Source organism: Sinohyriopsis cumingii, chromosome 6 (assembly GCF_028554795.1).
Source record: "Sinohyriopsis cumingii isolate HCF-2022 chromosome 6, ASM2855479v2, whole genome shotgun sequence".
NCBI lineage: Eukaryota > Metazoa > Mollusca > Bivalvia > Unionida > Unionidae > Sinohyriopsis > Sinohyriopsis cumingii.
The window spans coordinates 67098751-67121549 of record NC_142966.1 but is presented as its reverse complement, the minus strand read 5'-3'; the positions used below and the strand labels follow the sequence as shown (position 1 = coordinate 67121549).

The window sequence follows — 22799 nt, the reverse complement described above, 5'->3', positions numbered from 1 at the left end:
TACTTGGCTGTGTCCAGAGTCAGAAGAATATCTCAACTATGAAGGATTGTCTTGGATGAGTCAATAGCTGTTGAAATTAATAATGAATGCAACAATGATGTAATAAGAAAAAAATTAGCTGGTTACAAACAGTGACAAAAAAAATAACAGAGAATTTGACCTTGATGTTGAATTTATTATGACACTGAAGCAACAGCAGAATAATCACTGTGCGAGCTGTAATTGTGTAATGTTATGGCAGTATTCAGGTAAGCATCCAAGACAATTCACCGTAGATAGAAAAGATAATCGTCTTGGTCATACACGCGAAAATGTGATGCTGACCTGTCTTGAGTGTAATCGAAGTCGTGTTGCTAGTTAAGTGATTTGGGTAGTTATTGTGTGTCCTCGGGAATTACTTGTAATTGTTCACGTGTAAACCCACGTTGAGGAGCAGTCGAATCCAACCTGTAGATTGCTGGTCTACCAGTAGATCTAGTTATGTTAGATATCTTGTGTGTAGTGATGCTCCAGATGGGATCAGTCGCTCTTTTTTTACCACCTTCAAGTTCACCTGGTTCATATAAATATCTTACAGTGACATCACCCAGTATTGGTTGTGCTGAAAAATCACGTTGTTGTGGTATATTTTTTTGGGTAATTGCGTTAATAGGTTTCATGTTGGTTGTTCGAGTAATTTCATTATTTAATGCAGTTATCACACCTGGCAACCTTGCGACCCATTCGCCTAATCTCTTGTCCTGAATGAATTCCTTCGCGTATTGATATCCAAATAACCGTTCAGCAAGTGTTCGATTAAATCGTTCAACAATTGCCTGATCACAATGAATTGCAGTATCCCCTTGTCTGATGGTAACGTTATGTTGTTTCATCAGCAATGATACTGCGCCCTGAAATTCTTTGCCAGGATCAACTTGTAACAACTTTGGCCATCGTAGACCACCTCGTTGATAAATTCATTCAAAAGCATTGGCTACTTCAGATGATGTTTTAGTCGTTAACAGTTCTGCATCTTTGTATCTACTTACAACATCAACTACAGTTAACGCATATTTGTATGTGTTTTGACGTCTTCGGATTTTAATGGTATCATGTGGCAGAAATGATATGTCAGCCTGATGAACTTCATTTGGCACACTAACATTGAAATGCGCAAAGTGAATTTGTTTAGGCGGTGGTTGGTAAATTTGCCATTTTTAGCAGTAACGAGTGTAACTTTTGCTGCTTCAGCGAGTTTACTAATTGCTGCACTACCCCTCCAATATCCTTTTGGGGAATAATAAATCGACTCCATTATAATTAATTACCAGCACCTAGCGCTAATTTACCTTTCATTGCGGATTTTATTAACCAACTAGCTAATTTTTCCTTGAGAGATTTATCAGTGATGGAATTTAACGCGTGAATTAATTTCACATCCGCTAGATGCCTATCTTGTAGATTTTTACTATTATAAGCTACATCATGAGCATGACATGCCTTATCAATAGCGTTTGTCGGATACTCACCTGGTTTTGGTTGATCTTGGTCATCAAGTCTGATATCAAGTCTGGTTCCAGGGCCGCAGTAATTATATCCTGGGAGGTGTTTTTGTTAATTTTGCTGCAATATCACCCCTGTGTTGCTTTTTTGTTTTACTTGACTTTGGCTTTGGTTTTGACTTTGGTTTTGATTTTGACTTTGACTTTGGCTTTGGTTTTTCACCTGACTTGCCAGTGGAAATAAATTTAAATTTCTTTGTACCGCATCGCTCACACTTGCCCGTAACCACAGATATATTATTTTTTGTTGTGATGGTTGTTAGATCACTTGTCGGTGTGCGCCCCCTACATTTCACACAATATAAATCCATATTCTTTGTATATCTTTTCTAATGGAAATCACTGACTTTTCTGCTACAAAATGACGAGAACCAGTTAAGCATCACGCAGCACTACCAAATTCTGTTCGTATGATTATTATAGGTCCATCTGGAAGTGGCAAGACACAGTTGTTACTTAATTTAATAATGAAGTGGATGAAATGGAATAAGTTGTATTTGGTAGCACCATCTGTGGACGATCAGCGTTGTTATGATGTAATAAAAGATTATAATGAAAGCGCAAAATTGTTAAATGAGGGCGGAGATGATGTTGTTGAATTTATAACTGACATTAATGAAGCACCAAGTATCAATGATATTGATGGGTCAATTAACAGTTTAGTTGTTTACGATGATGTTATACAGGATAAACAATCAAATTCTGCCAGAATATTTTCCAGAGATAGACACTTAAACACAGATATAATTTATGTAACCCAGCGGTATACACAGATTCCTAAAGTGATCAGAGATAACTGTAATATTCTTACTGTCTTTAACGGAGTTGATACACATACACTGAGAAATATTCGTCAGACCTGGTGTAGTGGTGATATGGACATAAATAAATTAAAAAATTTCTTTAGTCGTGCTAAAATAACCCCGCACGGATTTATAACCATAAACCTACTACAACAAATTGGTTCATTTTTTTTTAATCGAAGCGCCATTAATAGGTTTTTCAACCAGAAACTGTATAAGACTAACTCATGAGGACCTCCTGGGAGGTTTCTCCCTCCAAAGGTTCCTCTTGAAACGTAGTCGATGGTTTATTTCCGGTTGAAACCCTTTTTTTTTGGAGGATTTATTTCGACATTTGGAACCTTCTGAATTTTGTAGGATTCGCCCCCCCTGCTGCTCAGGTTCATTACACTCTTTCTGAATATAGTACAAGATCACTACACTCTCTCTTAATATAGAGGATCACTACACTCTTTCAAAATGTAGTACAGGATCACTGCACTCTCTAAATATAGAGGATCACTAAACTTTTTCTAAATATAGTACAGGATCACTGCACTCTCTCTAATTATAGAGGATCACTAAACGCTTTCTTAATATAGTACAGTATCACTGCACTCTTACTAAATATAGTACAGGATCACTATGCTCTTTCTAAATATAGTACAGGATCACTACTCTCTTTCTAAATATAGGACAGGGTCATTACACTTTCTTAATACCATATAATTTAGTGCCACTACAGTCTTTCTTAATATAATACAAGATCAATGTAGTGTTTTTTTAATATAATACAAGGTCAGATGCAGTCTATCTAAATATACATGTGCTATACAAATTTTCTAAGTGTATAATACAGGTGTAATACAATTTGTGTTAATACAATACAGGGAAAATATAGTCTTTCTAGTAATAACATACAAGCCATACAATCTTTCTGAGTGTAATCCAGGGGGAGTACTTTCTTTCAGATTTTAATACAGCTGCCAATAATCTATTTAATTGTAATACAAGGATTATATATATATATATATATATATATATATATATATATATATATATATATAAGGGTAGTTTTCAAGACTGTTAGACTATAGGATGATTAGACTGGAGAAGAGGTTTCAAGATTGTTAGAAATTCGATGAATCGACGGGAGTGGCGGTCTCAAGACTGTTAGACTATGGGATGATTCTGGAGGGGAGTTTTCAAGACTGTTAGACTTATAGGTGATTAGACTGGAGGGGAGGTCTCAAGACTGTTAGACTATGGGATGATTCTAAAGGGGAGTTTTCGAGACTGTTAGACTATTAGATGATTAGACTGGAGGGGAGGTCTCAAGACTGTTAGACTATGGGATGATTCTGGAGGGGAGTTTTCGAGACCGTTAGACTATTAGATGATTAGACTGGAGAGGAGGTCTCAAGACTGTTAGACTATGGGATGATTCTGGAGGGTAGTTTTCAAGACTGTTAGACTATGGGATGATTAGACTGGAAGGGAGGTTTCAAGACTGTTAGATTATGGTATGATTAGACTTGAGATGTTTCAAAATAAACACTGGTTTTATATTAGGATTCCCAAACTATATGCATCACACCTTGTTAATGAAAATGCATTGCACCTAAATCTAAATTTTGCACATTGTTTCCATTAAAAGAAATGTTAAAAGGTCATACTAAGTTTTTTGTCATCACTGGCTCTAGACATACCTCTCGAGTTTCTTTTTTTTACTTTAGATGCATTGATGAGTAGAAGTTGCTTGTTCCATGCACTGATTGGATTCACCATCAGAACATGTTTTTCTCACTCATCTTGATGAAACATTTACTTTTTCGTAGACTGACTTATTTTTCAGTTCTAAACTCCAAACCCATCATTGGACGAAATTAGTTTCTCCTAAAGAAGGTGTTGAAATAAAATTTTTAATGGTTAAGTTATTTATTGCCTGAAAGTAACAGCAACATTATTAGTCACTAGTATTTATATGTGGATCGTCTATGCTATTAAGCTAGTGGCAGCTGACTTTGCCTCTCTATACAAGAATGCAGAAAAATATTCTAGAATCTTCATTTTTCAGCTTAAACTGGTATTAGGTAAGACCCATTCATTGACATGCTTTTTGTTTTTCTGCTTTTTAAGGATATTACAGTAACCCTTACCAAGGATCAAGTCAACCATGAGTCCACTGTGCAGCTGAAGTTTGAGAACTTGAAGCCTTCTCACATGGGTGATTACATGTGCCAAGCCCATAATAATGATGGGGATGATACTGGCTATGGTCATCTGAGTGTCCGTTGTAAGTTAGATTTCCTTTCAGTACATCCATGTTTAGGACTTAAAGAGATGTTTCTCAAGTGTAATACTGAAAATGATCTTTTACATTTGATTGGTTGTATCAGTATTTTTACATTTGATTGGTTGTATCAGTATTTTTACATTTGATTGGTTGTATCAGTATTTTTACAAGATTTGTGTGCTACTGGGAATGGGAAGAGGTGGGGGGGGGCAGAGAGAGAAAAATCAGGGTTGATTCTGACCATGAAAAGCCTCTTCATTTTTACAAATATTAATCCATGTTTTGGGAAAAATTGAGACTTTTAAGCTGCCACATGATCACAGAGTATACATATTTTAGCTATAAATAATTTAAGTTAAATTTATAAAGATCCTAATGAAAGTTCAGAGGTTGTGCTTTAGTCATTTGAGGTATAGTTGCTGTATGAATCATTTGGGTACTCTCCCTAAAAGTATTGTTATAGTTAATCCAAGCATTCATCCAGTTGGTTTGGTTAAGTAGGCTGGTTACTTCATAGTCAGCTCCATATTGGTATCATTTCTTGTGCAGAAGGGATGAAGACCAGTCGAGTGCCACACTGTGTTTTCTTTGGGTGACTCATTGGAGATTTGTGCCGAAACACTAAGAAGATGTTCTCGTATCTTCTCAGATATTATTGAGCTTGTTCACCCCAACAACTCTGAACAAAAGAAATGGTGGATCAGCGTTCAACATGTTCTGCCATCTTTACGAAAATTCTTGACATTGGAGCAAGGAGAGCCACAAGAATATTGTAATTGGGTCAAGAACCTTGTGGTATTTTTAAGAAAAAATAATATGCTTATTCCCCAGTTCCCCTTCTCTGTAAGCATATTAGCACAAATCTATCATGATCAATCTCTGCTTATTCTTTGGTAGTTCACAATGAGAACATAGTGTTAAGCATGATATTCAGTAGTAACCTTTGCCACCACTCCTACACCCATCTCATCTTTACAGTGAATTGTACAATCAGACCTTGCTAAATTCATAGAAATCTACTGAGTGCAGAATCCCACACACTGGCATTCTTGACAAGGAATATGTGTGTGTGTGTGTGTGTGTGATTTGGATTTTTAACGTAACTTTAAAAAAAATTCAGTCATATCGCTACGGTGTCTGCAGTGTGACAGTTTTATAGTGAGGTCTAGCACTGGGGCATCATGCTGCAGACATGTAGCATGATGTCCCACCAAGTCACATTATCCTGACACCAGGCCGACCAGTTCTAACACTAACATCTTAATACAGAGCACCAAGCAAGGCAGCTGTTAGTACCGTTTTTTGCAAGTCTTTGGTATGACTTGGCCGGGTATCGAACCCATGACCTTCTGCATCCGAGGTGGACACTCTAACCACTAGGCCATCGTAGCGGTTAAACATGCAGTTGATAGTTTGATTCCATTGAAAGAAGATGTTTAGGTACCAACCAGAAACAAATATATCTTTTTTAAAAAACAATGAAAAAAGATAGTGTTTCATTTTGTACAATGGTATATTATTAACTACTGCAGATTCCTAAATGAAAATGAAATAAGCATAATTTGCCTAGAATATGCCCTTTGCAAGCTTGTGGAAAACTTGTAATTTATATAAAATACAGTTCCTGCAGGTATCATCCATAACCTCGACTCGTCTCCAAAGGGGGATAATTGTAGATGCTTGGACAGTCAAATAAGGCAGTGTTTATCAGGACTTCAGCAGAAAAAGTGCCATTGAAAGATCAAGGTTTCCTTTTGAATATGCTTCCTGATCTCATTAATGTTGGGAACAAAAGCCCCACTGGCTCCCGAATCCAGCCTTCCCAAATAACCAAGATTTGTCTTTTTCTGTCTATATGATATAGACAAAGAGGGAAAAAATCTTGCCCATTACCTCCCTTTTCCACAGTCATGTGGTGCTAGTTGTACATTTCTGCTGTGAGCTGACAATACATTGTTCACGTCGCCTCCTGAAATCTGTTATAAATTTGTGCTTAATTTCATCATGTCCTTTGAGGATATTGTTTTTTTCAGATATATTAAGTATTATTTGACAAATGGTATAGGGGGCCCCAAGTGGCTGAGTGGTCTAAAGCGCTCTCCGTTACAGATCACTGCCATTTCACCTCTGTCTGCGTAGGTTCGTGTCTCGGATTCAACCAATGTGGGTATGTGACAAAGCTTGCCAGTAGCTTCTTGTGGGTCGGTGGTTCTTTTCAGGGTTCTTCCTCCACCATTAATACTGGCCGCCATGTATAGCCTCTCTTGTGCTGAAAAATGGCGTTAAACCCTACAACAACAACAACAAATGGTATACATTATTACATTTTAATTTTGACCATAATTGTTTGCATTTTTTAACCTATGCAGGCATAGTTTCTACATTCTTGGACTGCATGGTTCTACATTGGAACGTTGTATTAGAATGTGTTATGGTTTGTGTTTGCACACACTATCAATTTATCTACCCTGTTATTGTGGGTTTATTGTCATTGTTAATGCAGTTGAACTATTAATTTCTTGTTTCTTTTCTTTCTTTGTCATTTAACAGTGATGACAAAGTGTGTTAAATGCATGAAATTAAAAAAACAATAAGGATTCTCATGACTTTTCTCACCAGTACAAAGGAACTTGCAGCATGTGTGCAGTTGGACAGAGAATACATGGTGGATAGTGATAAGGAAAACTGCAAAAATTGGAGAGATATGGAAAATCAAACACATGCAAGAGTACTGATGCTTTGGCCAGCCTTAAGTAGGGGATGCCATTGGGTCCCCTACCCCATCAAAGATATGATGTGCCTAACCTAGTGATACTGTTACACCTAGGAAAATGGAGGAAATGCAACTACTCCACCATCCACACCATTTTTTGATCCTTTACCTCATAGAGTGTATGTTTTTTTAGGCAGTCTATATGATATACTAAAGTTACATAGCGCAGTTTGCTATAAATAGAATATCTGCTACTAGTTGACTCCATACACATAGGCCTGCCTGTTGACTGTTATAGCAGTGTATGTTACACTCAATATCAATTTTAAACATATTAATTTTTTTCAACACTTTTATCATGTGCAAAATTTTGCTGGTATAGGACCAATTCCGACACCTTCTCTTCAGAGAGGTCTCCGGGCATTAGACAAGATCTATGCTGCAGACAATCAGACACCAGCATACTATAAGATGGATGAATTCATTCTGCATACCACTTCAAGGCATGTTCGCAACATCGTTGCCACATCTTTGTTGATAGACTTTGTGTCTCAGGCAATTTTCAAGCTTGCAGTAAAGGTCAGCTATGAACACACCTGGGAGTCAGTGGCTATAATATCAAAGGTAATTAACAGGGTGAATGTTTTGGTGGCTTCCACTAATCTTGATCTTGCCTGATCGATGCATGTTTATGCTTAACCACACTCAATCCACATCAAGTGCTGACCCTGTGCACCACCACCTTCAGATCACCTCTGCTGTTCAGTGCCAAGATAGGGGATGTGCAGAGGCAGGCAGTCCAAGAATTGCCCGCTCACCTCTCTGCACAGCCACCATCACCTTTTAAATGTTTACCATACATTTCACCCACAAAGACATGATGAAAGGAGATGAAGTGATGCCTGATCATTTGCTGCTCATTCAAAATCCAGCCATCATCACAATCCTATACATGAAGACAACATGTTAATCAGTCTCATAGGCAGTCATATTGAGGGGGTAGAAAACAAAGTTTATTTACTCTAAATCCTCTGATTTTCACTGTTGACTTTTGTCCTTGAGCTCCTGAAGACATCAATTCTTTAGCCACAAGAATTGTGCTTTTCACACATCATTGGATTCATCTCTTTCCAATCCAAATTGTCTACGAGGGGCTTCAGATCTTGTTTTGCCATCCCTCTCCCCATTTGTCCTCTAAATTCCTGACGGAATTATTGTCTGACTCGGTAAAATTACACACTTTACAGCAAAATATCAGGCACTCATTGAGAAGTGAGCAGTGAAGGTTGTTTGTAATCCCCAATCTCCAGGGTTTCGTTTGAAGTTTTTTTGGTCATGAAGGCCATTAACAAATTTAGATCCATCCTCCACCTCAGTCATCTAAATCAGTTCATACTTCCACCAAAATTCAAGATGGTGACAGCAAGATCAGCTGGCCTCTCCAACCATCCAAATGAATTTGCCATCAGTCTCAATCTGACAAGCATATTTTCATGTTCCCATCCATCCATCCTCACTGAAATTTCTGTGTTTGCATACTGAGGAAATTGTTATCAGTTTTGCACTCTCCCTTTCGGCTTGAACATGAGTTCTTTGGACTTCATGAAACTACTCATTGGTGTTGTGTCCCTGTTCCATTTAACTTCATTTTATTTCTGCAGTGGTGTATTTTGATGTGATCCACCAGAAACATTGGTAAATTCAAATCTAGTCCATGGAAAGAATGATCACTTATCCATTCGAAATCATCAAGGCTTTTTAATTAATTGAGTGAAGTCTGATCTGTCCAACAGTTTGTCCATATGGGTATGGAATTTCTCATACATCTCAACCTGTTACGCCTTACCCACCTTCATTTGGTTCATACCATTGAACTCTTAGTTCATTTCCAACAAAAAAAATGGACAACAGCCAGGGAGTTTATGCAAGTCCTTGGATTTTCTATGTAGTAGCAATAGTTGCAGGTTGCTACAGTGCATAATTAAGAATCGAAACAAAATGTTCTGAAAATCAGTATACATAGTAGTTCTGTGTATATATCGATTGGGGAAAGCTACCAATTCCATTAAGTTATTCCTTATATTTATGGATGATCACAACAATTTTTATGAAATTAGGATATTTTTTGAGTGTGCACAAATTTGTTGCAGTGTGCATGACACTGTGACAGGGAAACATTTCATCAATGTAAATAAATGAATGTGTCATAAAAATTATGATTTCAGAGAATTGAAACTTACAAGCTATTATTAGCTTTTTCCTAAACTGGTGAAAGACATTTGTTGGCCGGCAGATATTGGCAAGGAATGTTTTCTGTACATACTCCATATGATGTTTACTAAAAGTGTGTAGTTTAAAGCTCTCTAAATAGACAATACTAATAGTTTTGGTTAAATAAAATTTCCTTCAATAAGCACATGCAACCTTCATTTTACCTTCAATTTTTGACACATTTCAGGTGCCATTTTGGTGTGTCAATTAAAAAATTATGGTAAATTATTAATTACTGACAAAATCTTGAATGATATCCAAGCTCTAACTGCTGCTTTAATAGGTTCTTGCCATGCATCTGCAACATTTGCCAGAAAATATTAAACTTTCTCTTTTAAAAATACATTTTCACAACCACCACTAAATGTGACAGCACTGTAGAAGAGCTCATCAGCAAGGAAAGAAATAGAAGAGCACAAAGTATTTAATTAGTAATATTGTTGATTATTAAATGATAATTTAATGATCTAGAAAAAATAGATACTATGTTTATTTATATAGCTCTTTAATGGAGATGAAACTGCTGTTGAAAATATGGAAAGTTGTACTTTATTCTCTGCACTTCTGAGAGATTTCAGTTTTAATCCTAGTTTTATGTAATCCAACTGAATGGATAATTTACATAAAGCATAATTAATGAAAACATTTATTCTTCTAATTATGGGTTGGAAAATTTCATGTTAAAATTGAAATACACCTGATAGTGTTTGAGCTTGAACTGGTTTTTAACCATTCAGGCAACCATTGTTGGTATTTTTTCTTCTTCAGTATTTAGGTACTTATAGAGACTAAACTTCCAAATGAAATTCCTGTAATTATCCAAACCTTCACAGAGGCAACTCCGTGAATGTAAGTACAAAAGCTCCCATCCCCCTCATTGATTCTCATGATGATAGTTGAAACCACAGTAATTGTGGCCCATCAGACCATTTATTTCTGTATTGCAGATTCTGCTAAATTCAATAACCAGCCTCAGGGTCCATTTTACAACTGGTATGGAAATGACCAGGGGAATGTCACCTGTGTTGTGAATGGGAATCCTCTGCCTGTAGTGCAGTGGTTCAAGGGAGGTAATCAAATTGCAGGACATGCTTCATACACAATGAAAACCATTGAAGAGAAAGACAAGTTCCAGGTCACCAGCATCTTACTTGTAAGTACCTTTGCTTCTGATCTGGCTCTGAGTATGGGTGGCTGCAATTTGAGGAAGAAATCCATGCACATTTTCTTGTTTATTTACTTTTTTCAAAAATGTTCGAAGAAATAGTATCAACATTGTAATTTGTATGATAGTCACACTTTCGTTTTAACTTGATGACAATAAAATAATTTTGGGATTAAAAGATCAAAACAAAATGGTATTCTTGTACATCATCATCAGAAGGTATGTCACATAACACATGGGGCCAGTATCCTCAAGGTCAAGGTCATATTTATGTAGTATAGGTTTTCCATTACACTTAATGTTCAGCTCCTTTTGAGAGTAAGGAATGAAACTTGGTATACTAGTACATCATTATTAGAAGATGTGTCATGTATCACATTGGGGTACTTTCATTTAGGTGAATGACACAGCTGCCACTTTTAAATATATTCTTGCTTTTCTTCTGCTCAGTAACTTTCAGACCATTTGAAATTATGAGATGAAAGTCTATATACTTGTATGTTATCATTAGACAGTATATTTTGAACCACATTGGGGGTCCAGTCTTTTCAAGTCAAGGTCATAGGTCAGTATTTGAGAATAGCAATGAAACTTGGTATCATAATGTACATACATCATTCTTGGCAGGTGTGTTGCATAGACCGTTGAGGGTAAAATATTTGATCATACTTTCCATGGTGCTTTTTAGAATTGTTTTAGATTAATGGAAGAAACCTTATATATTCTTACATCATTATTAGACGCTGTATTGCTTGCCACATTGGGTATCTTCAAGGCAAAGGTCACACCTTAGTAGAAGTAGTTGAGAACTGTATCACATTAACTATATTGACTAGGTTTCAAAAACATGTTCCCATTGCTCTGAAACTTCCAAACTATTTGTTGCTGAAAGAAATTTAATATACATGTATTATGTTACAAGATGATGTCTTCCATTTCACATTTGACTTCCTATCATCAAGGTCAAGGTTACATGTATAGATATATATATATTTCATAGTTGCTTTACCTCCGTTTTACATCTTAATGCTGTTTTGAGGTTCAGGGATGGGCCAAAGTATGCTTAGGATGCTCTGTTTGATGGTGTCTCATGTATCAGTCATTGATCTTTAAGGTCATTGACAATGATCAATTTCTTCCCTTTTGCACTTTAGTGACATGAAGACATTAAACTCAATTACCATGTCAAAAAGAGCTGAAGCCACAGTTGGGGTCAAAATCACACAAAATGTGTGTGGTTCTTTCTGTTTTATTTGCCTACACTGCCATTTTGTTATCTCCTCCTGCACCACTCAATTCTTATCTGACTTCATATGTGAGATAGTGCAGTTTTTGTGATGTTTGTACATGTTTTTATTTTCCTCATTTAGCAAAATCAGGACTTCTCCTCAATCAAGAATGTTAAAAGCCTTAATGTTGCCATGATATGCAAAAAGTTAGATATCTGCCAAATCGTCTGAATAATATGAATCTTGAAAGGTACTAAACATTATTAGGTGCCATTAAAAAAACTAGATAGTATGAACATTTCATCACATTGAGCCACATAATTTCCCCCTTGAACTGAGAAGCCCCATTCATTTTTCCCATGCATACAAATTAATGTTGATTGGCGACATCCATCCATGGGTTAACTGATTTCAGTCGAAAGCTGGAACACAACATTTGATGATATTACCATTGTAAACATGAGAAGCAAACACCACTCAGTGTTGGATACGGTGGTTGATCCTTATATGACATATTTTTTTCAATTTGGATTTTATACTCTGCCTAGCATTTATGAGTATTCGTTTCTTTAAAGGCATAACTGACATGCATTATTTTTAACAAGTCTCTGTTATATGCTTACCAGTTAATATAGATATCTGCAATAGCTTGGTTGTCTTCAGCTCAAGTTCGCCATTTCAAGTATTCCAACATCCCAGCTGATCAACAGTATTCACATGAGTCTCATTTTTATCAAATTAATGCTCTTCTCTGGCCTGCTCAAAAATGCAGTCCCGTCTCCTCATTCCCTCTTGAATCAAACTGTCTGCCATCTGCGAAAGTTGTTCTTATTAGTCACTGTTGGAATTTGTTGATTGTACCACATCACTACTTTTGAAGCACTCCCAAAAGAGAATGGAATTATGAGTTACTTTAGTGACTGAAATGATAGATGGCACCTCTTAATTGTAAAAGGAATATTTTAACATTTAAACCACTCATCTTGATTATTTCATAAAACGATTCATGTCAGATGGCTTTAAAAAAAAGAATCATATTCTTCTTTCCAAACAAACTAGTTCGGAAGAATGGTGAAATTTATGAAAAAATGGCAGCATTGTGGCTTTAAAGTCTCTGATTTTACTTTTATAGAATCTATATCATTGTTATTATAGTAAGTTTGTGTAACTTGAGGTACAAAAAGAGCTTCAGTTTTCAAAATGGTATGGTACAATCATGTCCTGCCATATTTATTTTTTAATAAAATCTCAACTTTCTCCTTTTTTCCACAGGTATAATAGAAAGTAATGCATGCATAATGTCTTTACCTGTTTTTGTTGCTCATGATGTTATCATAAATCTTGAATCCTATTTAGTGTTTTCAATGTATTTTATTATATAGGCCAAACTTGACCATTCAAGTGAGCAGCAAATTTTGGGAGATTATATTTGCAAGGGGCTCAATGCTGTTGGAACAAACAATATCACTATTCGAATGGTTCAAGCAGGTATGCAATGTTGTGTTCTAACTTTATTCTGGCATCATGACTTTGGTTTTATGCCAACACTTAATTAGCTTAATTAGCAGTAGGTTGTATATTATTTTGTTTTCCTTCAGTCCATTCATGCAGAGGGAACTCAGGAAGCCACTTTGGTAGAATGGGGGATTCTTAATCCAATTGTTGAGCATTCAGTAAACATCCAGGTCAGTCTGGGTCAATTGCCTCGGTGTGGCCTTGGCAAAGGCACTTTGCTTCAACTTGCTCAATATGATATGGCAATTAATTTGTTAAAAGTGCTATTAAAGCCAACCAGCAACCAAGCTAACATTTCCCATCATATATATGATATGGCTGAGCACCATACCAGGTCAAGTTCTCAATAGCCATGTAGGGAGATTCAATAAAAACAAGAAGACTGTTACATAAAATCAGGCAGATATTTTACAGAATTTTTTAAGTGTCATTTTCACTAAATATTGCACATTTTGACAAAATGTGACAAAAAACATCTAACTTCAAATAGTTTTTTAATTAGTAAAATTATGATTATGATAAAAAAACAGTTTAGATACACATTCAATATTAATAATCAAAAATGCAATTTCAGAGTCCATAAACATCGTTTTGATAAATTCAGTAAGATGATCTGCTACCCCAAATGGGATATTGTGTTGTATTATGAAGTTGATACATTTCACCCTTGCTTCAAGGGCTAGTTTTTTGGAGCGAGTTGCGGGTCCCATCCCGTACAGAAATTTCTCATGGATTCCGTATGGAATACTTACGGAATCCATATGGAATAGATATGGACTGAAAAACTTATGGAATCAGACAATTTATTCCATATCAATTCCATAAGTACTTCACAGCGAGTGAAAATTCCATATGGAATAAAGTTGCAACTTTAATCCATAAGCACTTTTTTCCATATGGAAAGCCGGCTCATGTATTATAGCGTCATGGAAAATACTCTCTGAAGAATTAATAACCAAAACTATCTGATTCAAATAGAAATATTGGTGGGAGTTTGAGTACATGTATATGTCAGCATAGCTGATGTGGAAGGATGAATATATACTCATATAAATTTGAAGAAACACATGTATGTCAGTTTTCTTTAATTTATTTCCACAGATGTTTAAAAACAAAGACATGACCAAAAAAGTAGGGAAAATGTAAACATGATCAGAAAATTAATATTAAAATACAAGCATATAAGCTGAATCTTTGGTGCAAGGTGGATTATGGGTTTGATCTAATGTTTATTCTGACAAGTAATTTTGTTGGCTTCCTATTAAAATATACTCTAAAAAAAATCATACCCTAGTGAAAATGTGACTTAAATTTCAGCAAAATCAATGAACATTTCTTGACATTCACTCAAATGTCCTTTTTCACTAAAATTATGGTATTTTAGGAGATTTTACCAAAATTTAAGAAAATGTCATTGAAATTTTATGATTGAAATTTCACTGACTCTGCCAACATTTCTGAAAATATCAGTGGGAATTTTTTATTGAAATTTCACTGAGAGTTTGTCAAAAATGCTAAAAATATAGTGATATTTTGTGATTGTAATATCACTGACATTTTAGTTAAAAAAAATATAAATAAGATATAATAAAATTTATTTTTGTTTCTCGTACAATTTGATTGATTTTCAGCAGCATTTATATTCCCTGTTTCTGATAGCTGTAATTGTATTGTTTATTTTGGGAACAATAACTTCTTTCCACATCTTTCTGTATTATATTTCTTTATCAAATTTTTTTATTGTTGTTGTATTTTTTAAAACTTAAACTGGATTTAAGTGCCCTTAAACAAGTTTTCTTGTTTTCTGTTTTGAATCAGAATTTCGCTTTTCTCCTGACCTGAATCTGATTTTCCTCGATACGGTCCCTTTTTTTTAGTATTGTCTCCGAAACTTTTTTTTTTAAATAATGCTCTATCCGGTCCCATTCCGCAACGGGCTTTCTAATAAGTATTTGTTTTGTTTATTATTTAAAGGATGACCGTAGTAAAGAGCTTTCTGATTGGTTAAAATTTTGTACTTGTCCAATGAATCGTTGCGTAAAGGAAACTGATGGGAATGCTAAACATGGTGATTCGAGTGGGATACGAGTTTGAATAACCATTTGAAAAATGTGTGGCAAAGAGAATAGCTCAGAGTCGATGGAAGCGTAATTGGTCAGTGTATGAAAACTGAACGCCAGAACTAGCATTTTGCTTTTTGTGCCATAGACAGCTCTACAGTAGCGGTGAACATGCTAAATAGGACAAGGAATTGAACCAAGATGATTTCGAAGTTATATAACTCAAAACTCATTAACTTCCAGGATGAATTTAAGGAGGACAATGTATAGATCACTGGTGGGAATTCTTGCGAAATACCCATGTCTATCAAAGATGGTCATATCTTTGCAGAATTGTCTTGGCCCACATGTAGAATCATTGTTCAATATCGTGGGGCATTGTTGTGTATATTATCAAAATATTCTAGGTGTGTTGGAATTCAGTGTAAAATAAGAATACTTCTATCATGATAAACTGTTGTCACGGCTGCTTGTGGAAAAAGGACTCATTCAAGAGTCCACAACAACATCGAAGTTTGTGCATTAATCAAAAATCAGTTTGCAGTACAAGTGACATGGCAGGATTTTAGCATTTCTTTGCATGTCTCAAATGGATGCTTTTATGTAATTTTGCATTATTTTCACAGTTGAATTTTTCAATGCAGATTAATATTTTATATATGTTTATGTATTCACAGATGCCTGTGCATATATTCCAGGCTTGATACTTTGATTTTTAAAATCGCTTAATTATTTAGTGTCAAGCCAGATTCTTCACATGTTGTATATACTATAAATATTGTACATAAGAGATAGAAGGCCTCAAGGTAGATTAGTTCTGTAATTAAGTTACCTACTCTAAATAAAGTCATTATTATTATTAATTTTATTATTATTATTAACTCACATATCTCTTGCCTTGGATGTCATATAATTACAACATCTGCAAAAAAAAAATCATGCAAACTTAATATCACCTTGGTTAATAAAGTCCTGTTTAAGTCATATTCATTATTAATCTGAAACTTCAGTAAAATACTATATAATGATCAAAATTGTAGTGAAATCTCACAAAAGTTTTAATCAAATATTTGTGAAATCTCACCAAACTTTTCAGTGAAATGAAAAAGACTTGAGTGATGCCATCATGGATTAGGCTTTGTATGCGAGAAAGAAAATGATGTCTAAGAATCATTAGGCAGTTTAATAGAAATCTGAAGCAGATTTGTTTATGGTTTAGACAGAAGTGCTTTAAAAAAAACCCGTCTGAAATTCGCCTTAAGTATGCCTGGAAATTTTTGTACGGAATGAACTGTTACCAAATTCCATATGGACCATTTACAAATTCCATATGGTATATTTGCCAACTCCATATGGACTATTCACAAATTCCATATGGAGTATTGCCAAATTCCATATGGAATTTTAATTTTATTCCATACGGACAACCTACAGATCTCATGGACTAATTAGGATATTCCATGAGATTTTCCATACGGAGTATGTACGGAGTCCATAACATTTCCATATGGATACAATGAAATCCATAAGAATGCTTTAACTGTAGAATAGAAATGTCCATATGGATATTTCTGTAAACGTACGTATAGATTCCATAACCATTCCATGTGGAAAATTTTGTATGGGATGATATGAAGTCAGTAATACATGAACTGCAGTGAACTGATGCCACATGGTGTTGACCCTGCTAAGACGTGTGAATCCAACTGATACTACCAAACCATTAGTTTACATAGCTATTTCATCTCTTTTTTGATTGCTTTGGTCATTCTTGTCATGTGAGCTTTTATCTAGCTTGCATTTGGGATTTTGAAAATATTTAACATGTTGATCAGTGCCATAAATATACTTTTCCATATGCTAATTACTCTTTCTCATTAACACACACTTTATAATACCCATGCCCACTAATGATTAATTATTTCACATGTAACCCTGATTGACTCTTTGCCACTTGCTGGTGTTGCACCTCTACACCATAATGTTTAGTTTTTATGCCATTATGTAATATTGTATACTATTTGCCATAGTCACTGTTTCTTCTCAGTTTACAGAGTTCATATATCATATATATTATAAATCAAACCAATCAGCAGGAAATTATAATTCAACTTGAAACAAAGTTTTCCAGAAAATGAACAATCACAACATCAGTAAACAAGTGAAAAATATGTTAAAAGAGACCTGCTGAACTTAATTATTCTGTTTTAGATACAAACATAAAATTAAATTTTATAGCCCATTTCAAACACAACTGGTTCATTTCTTACGATGTACTGCAAGGAAGCTCACATGACATGTATTGATATTGCACACACAGCAACCACAGAGTGTTTCATGATGAACTTTTTTCAGAAAACAGGGTTTACACCTCTTCTTTACTCTAATTAAGCATGTATATGTATGCTGTTTTGCTGATTAGACAGCGCAAGAATCTCCCTGGAACCACCATCTTCCCTCACAGTAAACTGTTTCCTTCCACTAAAGTTGCCAATCAGATCTCTTCCAAGTTTCAGTATAAAATTAGCATATGTGTATTGGGTACTGCTTACCTGCTGGTATTATGACTCCATGGTCTTAAAATATGTAACAAAAAAGAGCGAGAAGCAACTAGCTTTGTAAAATTCAACAGATAATTTATTTCCCAAGAATACAAAGTGAACAGTGTAAAAGAACTTATGGTATTGCAAAATAAATTCCAAATAATCTTAAAATTTCCAACACGGGTCCCAATGATTTAAAGTTCTGAATAATTTTTGTGTTATTCCAAAATAAATCCAACCTTGGAAGTGTTGATGTGCCTGTTGTGGCCTGCTTTGTGGTGATGTACCCAGTCTTTTGTTGAATCAAAAATCTAAGTCTCTATTTCCAAGAATGATTTTTTTGTGCACTTTATATTTCAAGAGAAGAATAACTTGAATTAGATAATTTGAATACCATGTACAGACATTATAAATGATAGATTCTTCAGTAAATTCAATCATTATGCTGTTGTTTTGTCAGTTTTATTTTGCTGGAAGAAAAAAGAAAAACACCTTTTTGAAAATTTTTGTTTTACTTGCAATATACTTGAATGAAAATTTAACAGGCTTATATGCATGAAATACCTGAAAGAAAGACTTGTGTTTTTTGGGAACATTCCAAGTTTTCTCAGAGATAAATAAATAATTACATGTACTTTACCTTATATGTTACATGTTTGTACAAGTTTATTAACAGTTGTAATAGGCATGCAGATCTTAGTGAATTAGTCATAGCATATAATTTTTAACCTTTTTTCTGACACCTACTCAAGCCAGATATCTTTAAAATTTTCAGAGATATGTTATTTGAGAACCCACAAGCCATTATGCTTTAAAACTTCAAAGTTACTTACCTGCAGAATTACTTAGTGATGAAAGGGTTAAATATATTGTACTTACCCATTTGTTGTAACATTTTTGTCATGTGAAAAGTGTTCTGTGCATGTATGCCACAACAGTATGCACCGGTGATAAAATAGATCATGGCATCTGTGAACTTCATTCGGTATAGCTAGTGTATGATTTTTACTGGAAAAATCAAAATCAAAAGGCATAATGTAATAATCAGGATCTTTCTGCAAAATATTGGGACATACTGTGAGATTGGGAGGTAGGCATGGAACAACCCCAGCAATTGGGAGGTTTTTTTTTCTTTCTGCTGGTGTGATAGTTGACAAGTATGCTGAACATGTATCCTAAATCAGTCTTAGCATAATAGTGCAAACATTATTAAAAATTATTGGCTATACCATACCATGGAAATTGGAGCAAAGTGCCTTCCCCAAGGACACCATGGGAACAGATATTGTTTATGAAGTTTATCTTTTATCTTTTTTTTAGCTCTACTGGTTATAGAATTGGTTATGGGAACAAACTTCTTAGCTCAATAAAAATTGTATTGGCTTATTTGTTCTTATATGCCATCATCTAAATAGATTTTCAGGCCAACACAGCTCCATCAGCCATCAACATACACTACTTTCAGCCTCAGAAAGCCCAGAATTTTAAAAAATGGAAGAACAAAAACTTTGAAACAACAGCTTCTCATTAGTGTGATAAAGTTAGATGGTATCCTGGCATAATGGCCTTTCAGTATGGTATAAGTGTAAAATATGAAATACGGATGACAATACTATAGTATACAGAAACCATGAAATGGTCGTTTTCATAAAATATTCAGTGTACATCATTTCAAGAAAACTTAAAGAGCATTGTACTGTCCAAATGACTGTTAGGTGAATGTCAGAGGAGCAATCTCTGGCACAATTGGGCCTCTTGCTTACACATTTTTAAAATACTTTTTTTTTAATGACACAAGACTTGCTAGCACACTTAAGCAATAAACCACTTGAGATAGTCAAATGAAATTTGGTGGGAAACTTTTTTTATGTTTATATAGATGATCTGAGCAGCTTTAAAGATTTTTTTCAGCAATTTTTAAAATGTTTTTTCTTACATATTTTAATCTTTTTGGCTTTGTTAGAAGGACCATGCAAATGCCACATCAGGTAGATGAATGAAATCTGGTATAGTTATTTGTATGCTAATATAGATATACTGATTGAATTTTCATTTCAAATTGTATTAGAATTTGATTGTTGACTGGGTTATGTATGTATGCAGATACATGTCTAATTTATATTTTTTTGTGCCTAGAGACTTTTATTTTCATTATGTTTCTTTTTGTCAGATAAAGCCTTAATGACCTTGGGATTAAGGTCATGGCCAGAACCATTACATGTCAGCCAAACTCAAATTTCTCATTTCCATGTCCCAAAAGTTTCATTGTTTACTAATGCCTCCCTTTATTTATAGAGAAACCTCCTTCACCTGGTGTGTCAGTTGATTCCTATACTACTCGTACCATTCGGCTTGCTATCAATGTTCCAAGTGTTCAGGGACCTCCTGTCACTAAATTTAACATCAGATACAAGGTCCATAGGTCAAACGAAAATCCAATGACTGCTGAGGCTCCATTTGGTAAGTTTGTCACAAACAAGGTCACGATCACCATGCAGTCATAACTGTTGATAACTAACACTTAACTGATAATAAAAGAGGATCCTTCATTGTAGGTAAATCACTGGTGTTTCATGTGGAGTGGTAACTCAATTTGCATTTGTGCATTGATCTATGACCACTGTTTCTGACTTCCAAAAACTTGAATGTAAAACTTATCTTTTTTTAATGCCTAATAGCATAATTGTAGTACAAGTAAAACAAATATTCTGCAACTAATTTGAGGACAATAAGATTCCAATTTAAATTTGCATCACTGTAAAACTAAATAAAACATTCTGTACTGTTAAAACTGTCTGGTAAGAAGAGCAAGTAAAGTTATATGCAGAAATTTAATATGATTGAATTTGTAATGAATAAATTTTATGTGATTGTCTTAAGTAGGCAGGCTTTAATATAATAATCAGTGAAATGGCTTAGCAACTGTGAAAAGGTACATGTTTCATAATAGGTACTGGACGGCTTGCAGATGAGGTATATTCTATGATATGCTATTGCATGATCCAGTGTAATTTCTCAAGAATTATCAGGAAAAACCATGTATGTGTAGTACTACCTTTGTTTGCTACATTGTCTCTAATTTAGAAATTATTTCAGTTTATTTTATCATCAACTTCTATATATTCAGGTCTAGAAATTACTTGCACAGCAGAAGGATATATTCTTATAGCTTTCAGTGGCAGTTTGTGTCCCATGACTTTCTATCACAGCTCATGTACTTTCCTGGTATCATGGTTTTATACTGTCTTGAGTGAAATAGTTATTTTCAGGTGAAAGGAGTATCCAGATGGTTGGGGTTTTATTTGTTTTCATTTGGCTTTAATTATTTTCTTTTGTCTGAGTGAAATTTATCTTGAACTGCCTCATATAGTTCATCCCTTGGTTGACTCGTTGGATTCTTTATACTGTATTCATGATTTGCACTGCTTTCCTTGACTTTAAGTGACATTTTTTAAATGATCAATTTTTATCTACAGAGTGGAGAAACTATGTAGATGACCAGCCTATGCCCAGGATATACATCACATTGGATAACCTTGCTGTAAAGACCCTGTATATCATCACTGTCACAGCTGTAAATGATGTTGGTGAAAGTGCTCCATCTGAGTTCACCCAAGCAACTGGGCCTTATAGTTAGTAAAAACAAACTTTCCTTAAAAATCACATTTATTGAACAGCTAACCTGTCTTGAATATATTTATATCCATGCAACTGAATTTTTAAAGGAATTAGCCTGAATTAAGTTTCCACTAATCTTAAGATATGATATGTAGCTGTAGTTTTAAAAAATAAACAGCCTGTGAAAATTTACATCATGAATATGGACGATACATTATCTTTAGGTTGCTTTATGGCACATCAACACAAGTATGATATTTCATGCTGAGGCAATTGGAGTCAAGTGCATTGTCAGTGGACGCAACATGGTAGCTGTCCAAGGCTGGTCCAGCAGTAGCCTTCAAATCCACACCATTTGTTCTGGCATACTAACCACTGAACCACCTTGGCTTCTGTAATTACTAGGGCTAGGTATCAGCAGCTGTCTTCGAATACGATACATATCGTGATAGCAACTCATGCATTTAATTATGCATTTAATTCTATGCAGGCAAGCTTACCCATAAATTATTATTTTTGACTAACCTAAGCCATATTGTACTGAATTGAAGATAATGTCATGAAAGTGCGGATTTCTGTGACTTGCTTTCTTAAATGTGTGTACATGTTTTCTGCTGAATGTATCTATTTCATTTCTATACAATTTGCACTTGATCACCTTCCTACCAATCTGTATGAAGTGTAACAAAACATGTTAATAATTTTTGGTAAGACATTCTGAAGAGTTAATTGGCAATATTAGAAATTGAGACACCTTTTTCTTTTACCACATATGTTTAGTATAATAGATGGGATTCTAAACTAATAGGGAAAATGTTCAGCCATTTTCATCAAAACAACTAAATAACTTTAACCTTACTTAGTGTTAAAGAAAGAATGGACAAGAATGTGCTTATTTTCATGGCTGCAACATTTGTAGTAGAGACAGGTGTGATGGACCGAATTTTAGCTCACCTGGTTATAAGGACATGTGTGAGCCTTGTGGTGTGGTTTTTCGTCATTAATGCATCATGTGTCATCAGCCTTTTGTTCAGTTACTATTTACACCTTCTCAAAAGTCTAAAAA

General features: G+C 34.8%; 1 protein-coding gene across 1 annotated transcript in view; it reads left to right on the top strand.

Moving 5' to 3' along the window:
- Nucleotides 1-22799, top strand: part of LOC149797120 (hemicentin-2-like) — a 287779-nt gene that overhangs the window by 230699 nt on the left and 34281 nt on the right. Inside the window, exons 23-27 of the mRNA XM_089961792.1 lie at nt 4463-4619; nt 10551-10756; nt 13380-13485; nt 20411-20575; nt 21592-21747. Of these exons, the coding sequence (XP_089817918.1) occupies nt 4463-4619; nt 10551-10756; nt 13380-13485; nt 20411-20575; nt 21592-21747 (790 nt within the window). The remainder of the gene's footprint in view (nt 1-4462; nt 4620-10550; nt 10757-13379; nt 13486-20410; nt 20576-21591; nt 21748-22799) is intronic.